Source organism: Sinocyclocheilus rhinocerous, unplaced genomic scaffold, assembly GCF_001515625.1.
Source record: "Sinocyclocheilus rhinocerous isolate Xijiao unplaced genomic scaffold, SAMN03320098_v1.1 scaffold706, whole genome shotgun sequence".
Lineage (NCBI taxonomy): Eukaryota > Metazoa > Chordata > Actinopteri > Cypriniformes > Cyprinidae > Sinocyclocheilus > Sinocyclocheilus rhinocerous.
The window spans coordinates 71,516-81,690 of NW_015632479.1; the positions used below are offsets into that span (position 1 = coordinate 71,516).

General features: G+C 33.6%; 1 protein-coding gene across 1 annotated transcript in view; it reads right to left on the minus strand.

Moving 5' to 3' along the window:
* Positions 1–2,946: 2,946 nt before the first annotated feature.
* The window catches only part of LOC107742584 (arf-GAP with dual PH domain-containing protein 1-like), a 16,103-nt gene continuing 8,874 nt past the window's right edge, over positions 2,947–10,175 (minus strand). Inside the window, exons 4-11 of the mRNA XM_016555624.1 lie at positions 9,819–9,901; positions 7,632–7,744; positions 6,810–6,956; positions 5,584–5,667; positions 4,729–4,791; positions 4,364–4,435; positions 3,639–3,867; positions 2,947–3,565 (exon numbers count right to left, since the gene is read on the minus strand). Of these exons, the coding sequence (XP_016411110.1) occupies positions 3,537–3,565; positions 3,639–3,867; positions 4,364–4,435; positions 4,729–4,791; positions 5,584–5,667; positions 6,810–6,956; positions 7,632–7,744; positions 9,819–9,901 (820 nt within the window). The 3' untranslated portion in view covers positions 2,947–3,536. The remainder of the gene's footprint in view (positions 3,566–3,638; positions 3,868–4,363; positions 4,436–4,728; positions 4,792–5,583; positions 5,668–6,809; positions 6,957–7,631; positions 7,745–9,818; positions 9,902–10,175) is intronic.

Here is a 10,175-nt window from a genome sequence, read left to right on the forward strand (position 1 = left end):
CACACCCACACACACACACACACACACACTCTCTCTCTCTTAAGATGAAAATAGTACAATATCTTTTAAAGTATACGTTTTCTATGCATTTAATTTGTATTATATATTCATATATTATATTGAGATACTGCTGTAGTTTTTTTTTAATTTTAACTTAATTTTTATTTATGTATTTTCTGTTTCATTTTTAATTTTAAAGTTTTAGTCATTTTTTGTGTTCAAGTCATTTTTTAGTAGTTATAGTTTTTGTAATATAGTTCTTTATATGTCCATATTGTTTTTATTAAATTTACATACCTTTGTAACAAGCTAAAATAAAACAAGTTAAATAATAATAATTTATTATTATATAAAATATATAATACTATATTCTTATTAATTATATATAATAATATAAATGATAATAATAAAAGATTAAAATAAATTAAATAATAATAAATTATTCTTAATCTAAATATAAATAAATAAGTTTCTTGTATTTAATTTCAGTTGCTTTAGCTTCAACTAACAAATGTTATTTTTTTATTGTAATTTTAGCTTACTGTAATAACCCTGCTGCCATGAAAAAAAAAATGCATATACTAAAAATTCATATGCTTTAAGCTCATGAGTTCATGTAAGATGATCTTCTTGGTCCTAAAACATATCTTTTTCTCTGTTTTAGCTATTTTCTGACCAGAAGAAGCTAACACTAACTCTTACAAAACGTACCATGGTGTCAGTGATACTAGCAGACGTACTTTGATATTTATCATAGTACTGAATGATTTAAACTTTTTTATTACACGACTGCTTGAAATACCCGATTCTTTCTGCGCCTCTTTCTTCTAACAAAAGAAAATAATTTCAACTCAAAATCAATATTTCATGTGCACATATTTATTTATGTGTTAAGTAGCTGTATAATAAGCTGGATAATGTACAGTCAGACAGTCATTATCACAAAATAAACCACTCTTATTTAGTTTATTCTGAAATAATGAGCAGCCACAGAACGAGAGTGACTGTACATTATCCTTACCACGGTACAAGTCCCCAAAAACAAAGCTATACGTTTTTGTTGGTTAGCATTCACTAACTCTTATTTGAAACAAATCAGAAGAAAAACATCTGAATAGCATCATAACCCGAACAAGAGGGCCAGAGTTACATTAGAGGAGCTGTGATATGGATCAGATTATTATTACAACCTCCCATCTAAACATTCATATCCATTATTAAAATCTGTAGAATATTCTAATGCAAGTCAACAGATGTGGTCTGGCTGAAATCAAGAATGATATATACACAATGCAATTTAATAACAGCAAATGAGATTGCTTAAATTAAATGGATGCATAGTTTGCATAACATTTTTTAATATTTATGTATTTGATATGCAAATAAAATTTGGATTTAACATAAACTAATAAACTTAATGTGATGCATATTTCTGAATGCAAAAAAAAACAGTTTATTATTAACTATTTGCACAGTCAGACAGTCATTATCACAAAATAAACCACTCTTATTTAGTTTATTCTGAAATAATGAGCAGCCACAGAACGAGAGTGACTGTACATTATCCTTACCACGGTACAAGTCCCCAAAAACAAAGCTATACGTTTTTGTTGGTTAGCATTCACTAACTCTTATTTGAAACAAATCAGAAGAAAAACATCTGAATAGCATCATAACCCGAACAAGAGGGCCAGAGTTACATTAGAGGAGCTGTGATATGGATCAGATTATTATTACAACCTCCCATCTAAACATTCATATCCATTATTAAAATCTGTAGAATATTCTAATGCAAGTCAACAGATGTGGTCTGGCTGAAATCAAGAATGATATATACACAATGCAATTTAATAACAGCAAATGAGATTGCTTAAATTAAATGGATGCATAGTTTGCATAACATTTTTTAATATTTATGTATTTGATATGCAAATAAAATTTGGATTTAACATAAACTAATAAACTTAATGTGATGCATATTTCTGAATGCAAAAAAAAACATAGTTTATTATTAACTATTTGCATCTTTTTGATTTTATTTAAACAACATTTTTTTAAATTGCTTCGAATCTGCATAAATTTGTGAAATCAATCACATTTATGCAATTAAGCTATTTAAACAAATTGGATTTATTAATAAATATATAAACCTGGTTATAAACACATTCAATTTATTAGTACTATTACAGAATTTCATTTATGTATGACTGACAAATATGCATCACCTTAAGTTTATTAGTTTGTTTATGCTAAAACAAATATTATATGCAATTCAAAAATATAAATCTTAAATTTAGGCGTAAATATAGTGTCCCTATTGACTAAGATAAGGGGAACTATCACTAGTCTTATTCATTCAAGTGAACTTGGTTTTCAGCAGATAATCTCAAAATGGCCAAATATCGGCCGATATATCAGTCTATGGCTAATATCAACCCTATTCTGCATAAAAAGAAACAGTAATGAGCACATGCATCTTAATCGGTGATATGCTTCCACCTAGTGGAGGAGGAAAAATCAAGAACTGAACCGTCTTTATATGATGTGTAGAAATCAGACATACCTGACACTGGAGCACAAAACCTGTCATAAGGGTCAATTTCTCGAAATTGAGATGTATGCATCATCTGAAGCTGAATAAATAATCTTTCCATTGATGTTTGGTTTGTTAGGATCGGACAATATTTGGCCGAGATACAACTATTTGAAAATCTGGAATCTGAGGGTGCAAAAAAAATCAAAATATTAAGAAAAACGCCTTTAAAGTTGTCAAAAAAAAAAGTTCTTAGCAATGCATATTACTAATCAAAAATTCAGTTTTAATATATTTACAGTAGGAAATTTACAAAATATCTTCATGCAACATTATCTTTAGTTAATATCCTAATGATTTTTGGCATAAAAGATAAATCAATAATTTTGACCCATACAATGTATTGTTGGCTATTGCTACAAATATACCCCAGCGACTTAACACTGCTTTTGTGCTCCAGGGTCACATACAGTACGCACCCTGCACAGACACCAGAAGTAGTAAGTAGTATATGAAACCTATACTAATCACATAGGTGTCCTAACATGGTTTTCACACATTTAAATGATCAGTAATGGTGAACGAAAGCCCTAGATGATCAGCAAAGACACTCGGAGTGGTGTGGTGTTGTGTAGTGTCTGAGGATCATCTAAGCTTCACAGCAGCATTTGCATGGAAAATCCAATAAATAACATCAGTCAGAACGCACCGTGGTGTTTAGTACTTGTGATTTACAGATTAAATGTTATGTTTAAGAGCGATGGACAACATTCACATGCCATATTTGTACAGTAGCTCGGCTGACGGCTGAACCCGGGACGTCTGCTTTGGTTATAAGTAAGCCTCACGATGAAGACGTCTTCAGCACAGTCCAGTGGTTTGTAAATCAAGGTAGGAAGGTACTCGCTCGGTCCGGAGCGCTTCATGAGACAGAACAGCTGTTCATTGTCCAGTCTGTGCCGCCTGCAGCATACAGCACATACAGGCAGGTTTACAGCCAGCATCAAGGCTTGTGCTTGAAATGAGCCTCAACTGCAAAGAGAAACGAAACGCAGTCAGTCGATTCCGATGAGTGTCTTTGTATTGTTTCAGTGTGTTTGTGTACCTGCGTACTCCTGCGGCATCATGGGACGGTTGACGACTCTCTGAAAGGCTGCGATCCAGTCCTTCTGCTCCGCCTCGGTTTCACAAGCAAACAGGAACTTCCTGTCTGGGGTTTCAATGGTGATCCCGTACTTCCAGTGATATCCCTGGATCGAGGGCGGCAGCCCGGATACCACAGTATACCTGTTCTCCTTACTGCCGATGAACACCTCGCCGCGTGCATATGCATCCTAAAAGAGGGAATATAATATAATATAATATAAAAAAATAAAATAAATAAATATACATTTTTATTTTATTATTTTTCATTATAATATATAAGACTATGTTAAATGTAGTACTACATATTACATTATATTATCAACATAATATAACATATTATAATAATAAAAAAAGTAAATAAATTATAGGATATTACATTTAAAATTACAAAAAAAAAATTATATTGAAAATTATAAATATATATATATATATATGATTACATTTTTGTAGTTAACATATACTAATATAGTAATATACTAATATAATATAATATAATTAATATAATAAAAATGATATTTTATCATACTATATGTTACATGTAGTACAATATTTAACATTTACTAATATAATAAAAATAAAAATAAATGACATTGTATAATATAATAAAATACCATATATCAATTGGCAATTTGGAAATGGAATGTAACAAGAAGAAAAAAAGTCTAAATATCAACTTTTACTCACCAAGGGATCTTTAAAGTACATTAGTCTCCGATCATCCATGGTAAACCATCTTTTCTTAAAGCCCTCTGTGTGCTAAAAAAGAGACGACTCCAGCATGAATCAATGTGAAGAAGGGCATTAGGAAGAGATAATGTCCAGTCAGCATCCCTGAGGACTTTATTTTGTGATAATGACCAGCTGACTGGACATTATCTGCCTTATTACACAGACACTTACCAAATAAACTCATAAAAGCATATGAATCATTGATTTCACTTCAAATGATTTATTGTGCAAGAAGAAAACGTGGCACGAAACTAGCAGAATGAAGCATGATTGGGTGGACTTCATCTCTTTTCTGAAGGTTTACTGAAAAAGACCCTCACCCTTGGGCCTGTTTTCTCCATGAAACCCTCCTTCATGAAGTTTCTTGTCAGTCTGGGTACCAGCTACATCATAATCAATCACAGACAGACAAAATATATCAATAAGGAAACATATCAATAACATATCACTATTTGGATGCTCTTTAAACATGCACAGATATTTAAAAAGGTAGAAATGATTATTAATATAATCAATCATTATATCAGTATTAACAAATGTTTTCCATGTCTACATTTAAAACAAGATCAAATTAAGAAGCAAAACTGTACTATAAGACTTGTTAAATCGTTTTAATTAAATACTCAAAGCCTTTAAGGCACCATAAAGGTATTCATAAACTACAAATCTTTTCATAAAACATTGTAATCAAAGTTAAAATAAATGCATTCTAATATTTGCAGATTGCATCTGTCGTGTGTTTTAATGCATGATACTTTCTAAAGGTGTAACTATGAATAGTTAAGTATTACAATGTATTATAAACGTGTGCATGAGATCATACAATGCATTATAAGGTGCATTACAAATAATTTCATAATGCATTATACATAAAGGCTTCAAGTAAAGTTTACTATAGTTACCCGTATAAACCTTGTTAAATGTATGCTTTAAAACAATTATAAAGCTTTCAGATATATTCTCTGAAAACACATCTTAATATCTAATGTAATTCAGCTTTTTAAGTAAATTTAATTTGTTTCTACAAGATTAAAATGCTGAACAAGAAAATGATTGTTTGCAGTGTATGAATGAGAAACATGATTTAGTGCACATGTTCACAGTCACTACAGTGAGCTTCGCGCTCATAACTCATTTTTATGTGTCAGCTGCTGGAAGAAATGTGATTCACATACGTCCTCATCATTAGCTCCAGGAAATGCCACCTTCTGGTAATGAAACCGGGCTGCCCGGATCGCAGTGAACCAGTCCACCATTTCCTGCACACACACACACACACACACACACATACATACACACACAGTCTGGTAGAGAGAGAGAGACACACACACACACACACACAGAGACACACACACACACACACACAATGAGGACTAAAGGCAGATTTTGCAGTGTTTCTCTGCAGCCCGCAGAGGATGCTTTATGATGCAATAACTGCTGTTTGACCTCCACACATGATATTACAGCCTGAAAATATCTCTCCATCTCTTCTGAGAGCCAAAGCAGTGTTGATCCTCCAGTAGATCAACTTCTTGCTCCTCCTCTTTACATCTCAAGATGCGATTAGTTTCAGGTTCTAAGCAATAATAAATATTCGTCTTCATGATAAAGCGCACCGTGTTAAAAAAGCACTATGTGTGGTGAAAGAGGAAGAGTGTTTTTAGAGCTCAAACCACTGATGTTTGTGGTTGAAGCGCTGTATTGACCAACACGGCAGAACATCATCTACTCCAGATTATATATATATATAATATATATAATTTTAATGGTTTTAATGTTAGATTCAGTTTTAATTTTAGTTAACTGTATTAACCCTGTGAAGGAGGCACCGTTATTCCAGTTGGTAAACGGCTAACAATAAAAGTAAGATATGGTTAAACTTTGTCAAATATATGACCTTAATCATATATTATATATAGTGGCACAGAATCTGACACAATATAATTATAGACTTTGCAAAGAGGCTATTTTGAAGAATAGCGCAGTTAAAATATCTTTAAAATAGTGCAGTAAAAATCTTTTTTTTAAATTTGAAGTCTTAAAGGGAGAAGCAAAAACAGGCAATTAAATGATACGGGTTATTGATAGGGTGGAAAATGGTCATGAAATACTAAAATATGACTAGTTTGGGAACAAGAAACATTATAAGTGGACCTCAGGGGGAAAAATGAAATGACAAACAGTTTGATATGAATCCTCTGAATAAAAAGAGTCTGAATGCAATGATGGTTATGCACAGAAAACATTTGAAATTTCAAAATATGGCCTTGAGAGAGACTGTACTGTAGTCTACTGATAAACTGTGTTACTTTGGAGAAAAGCATCTGGCAGATGCATGAATGTGAATGCACAATCCAAAACATTCAAGAGCAGCAGCACAGGAATTTGATGGGCCTGATACCTTACTGTCCTCGTGGTACACAAAGATATTCCTGGTGCTGTTGTCTCTCAGATAGGTGATCTGCAGGCCGTAGGGGTTTCCTATTTTAGCCGGCTGGAAAGTAGCATTTAGGGTTTCAATCCTCATTATGGCCTTTGGTTCTCTCGCCTGGAAGATTAAAGAAATATCTCAGCTATAAACGCACACTTTCTGGACAGCAAAACATTTTCAGAACCTACCAGAAAGTCCCTAGAGTCACATTATAGTTTTATGGTGCCGGTGGACTGGGACTGTTTTGGTAAGCCCAGAGAGAGAGAGAGAGAGAGTGTGTGTGTGTGTGTGTGTGCGTGTGTGTGTGTGAGTGTGCGCATTTACTTTGGGGACAGAACTGTTTTCTGATGTTAGCTAAATCATCATTAGCCAGATCATTATATTTATTTATTATACATAAATGTTTCTGAATTAATTAATATAAATTAATCATTAATATTTTATGTTTATAAAATCATATATTTATATTCATCAGGAGATATTCTCAAAGACAAATTATTCAAATAAAATAATAATAATATATCATGTTTATAAATTAATACCATATACAATCTTTTTATAAATTTATATTCCAATATATACATTTAATGTATATGTTTTTAAACTATATATATATATATATATATAATTTGTTTTTTTAGTTAATGTTAATGTTTTATGTCAAGTAGCAAAACTTTGTATTTGTATGGTTGTTGTATTCTGTACAATCTATAAATTCAATATAAAACCAGCATAAATTCCTGATTTAGTTAATTAAGCATGTGTGTGTGTGAGAGGGAAGTAGAGACTAACGTCGTGCTTGTTGAAGTACTTCAGTGCTCCTTCTCTTTCAGACAGAATGAACTTGCGACTGAGGAACTGTCCGTTGTCTCGACCACGTTTCCATAGAAACCCCTCTCTGTACCCTAAAAAAGAACGAGAGAAGAGCAAAAAAGAAAGCATGAGGAGGAGTTTTTCCACCCACGGACTTTTGTAGCCATCTATGAATATCTACATCCTTAAAATATTTTAGTAAAAAGGGAAGTTGTAGCTTACTATACATGAGCAACATCAAAACGGAAAAAGATCAAGAAATCCCTCTCTGTACCCTAAAAAAGAACGAGAGAAGAGCAAAAAAGAAAGCATGAGGAGGAGTTTTTCCACCCACGGACTTTTGTAGCCGTCTATGAATATCTACATCCTTAAAATATTTTAGTAAAAAGGGAAGTTGTAGCTTACTATACACGAGCAACGTCAAAACGGAAAAAGATCAAGAAATTAACATCATATAATAATGCTCTCCTAAAAGCATTGATAAAATTAATTTTAAAAACCTGTAATTGCATTAAAAATGACCAATGACTCATCCTGAACTAGAGATTTCTGTCCAATCAAATGCTTTCTAGAAGGAGACTGATGTTTAATGCTTCCTGTTGGGTTTCAAAGTCCCTAAGCAGCAGTAATAGTAATGCTAGCCTTAGTGTGCACTAATGAGGAGCCGGTCTCTATCTATCTCTCTGCTTTCTCTCTCTCTAGCACTATTCTGGTACACTAGTGCTCATGAATCATTCACTCAGCATTACCTCAGCAATCGATAAGCGCACCTCTCTACATGACCCATCAATAACACCACTGAGCACAGCACAGGTAATAGTGCGCGAGTGTGTCGACACACACAGCTTCATGAGGGACTTATTCATCTGTCTATCTATCAGTCTTGAGCTGTGGTCGCACCTTCTCTTCTCTGTGTGTCGGACAGTAATGACACACGCAAAGAAACGTCTCGGCATTAATGTGTGTGTGTGTGTGTGTGTGTGTGTGAGAGAGAGAGAGAGAGAGAGTGTGTGTGTGTGTACTGGTTTCTATATCCTGGTGGGGACTTAAACCTGAATACACACAGGCTCATGGGGTGCGTGTGTGTGTCTGCGTGTGTGTCTTCTGGGTCGATCTGTTCTCCGTTACACCAGTCGAGATTATGCAAAAACATTCGTAGGAAAGACAAGTTTATATATAATTTGGTATATTTTGAATTTAAAAAAAAGAGAATCCCACATTGTCTTCAAATGCACTAAATACATAATATAACATAACATAACATAACATAATAATAATTTTAATTAGTAGCATATAAAATAAACTAGTTTCACTGCATCATATATATATATATATATATATATATATATATATATATGTGTGTGTGTGTGTGTGTGTGTGTGTGATCACCGAAATAAATTACAGTTTAACAGATATTCACACAGAAAACAGCTGTTTTAAATTGAAATAATATTTCACAATTTTGATCAAATAAACGCAGCCTCGGTGAGCAGATAAGACTTCTTTTAAATGCATGAAAAAAATCTTACTGGCCCCAAACTGTTAAATAGTAAACATACTATTTTAATACTTCTTAATAATTGTAATAAATACTGAGAGGGTAGAAGAAGAAATGAAGTGGAAGAGTGAGAAGGTGGAAACAGAATGTCTCAAGCCAGCACTGAATTCAGTCTTGCAAAATCACCAATGCCCACGCTGTAGCCTCCAGACAATATACTTCAGCATTTAGATCACACTCTGTATGACTAATGCTATTAACTGTACACCCGCCACAAAAACACCATTACACACACAAACGACTTCAATGTGAATGTCTAAACACAGCAGCAAATCTCATGCATGCAGCACAATGAAAGTCACGCAATGCAACACAGAACACAAATGCATGTATGTTTGTGCGTGCATGTGTGCTAGTGTGTATCAAAGATGAGATCACTGTCAGCCAATCAGATCTCGCTGCCCAATAAATAAGACTGTGAGCCATGAAACTGGATATTCTGAGTGGTAATGAAACTCACTCTCCCAGTTAGATGCAGTATGGACCTCAAATGTGCATAGTCAGGAACACATAAACACCTAGAGATGTGGCTGAAATGAGAGAATGAGACTGACTTCATACTCATGGTGCCATAAGCCACAAAAACAACAGCTTGAGGAGGCTCTCACCTGCTGAATAAGGCTCTTGTTTCTCGACGTGTATAAACTCCTGTCTCTCATACTTGGCTCTGATCCACTGCTCCCTCAAAATCCTGTCAAGGATAAATACATCAATTCATGTGTCAATATTACATTAAAACCTTAAAGGAACAGTTCACCCAAAACTAAATATGTCCTCACCATCAGATCAACCAAGATGAGTTTGTTTCTTCATCAGGTTTGTAGAAATGTAGCATTGCATCAGTGTCTCAGCAATGGATGCTCTGCAGTGAATGGGTGCCGTCAGAATGAGAGTCCAAACAGCTGATAAAAACATCACAATAATCCACAAGTAATCCACAGCACTCCAGTCCATCAGTTAACATC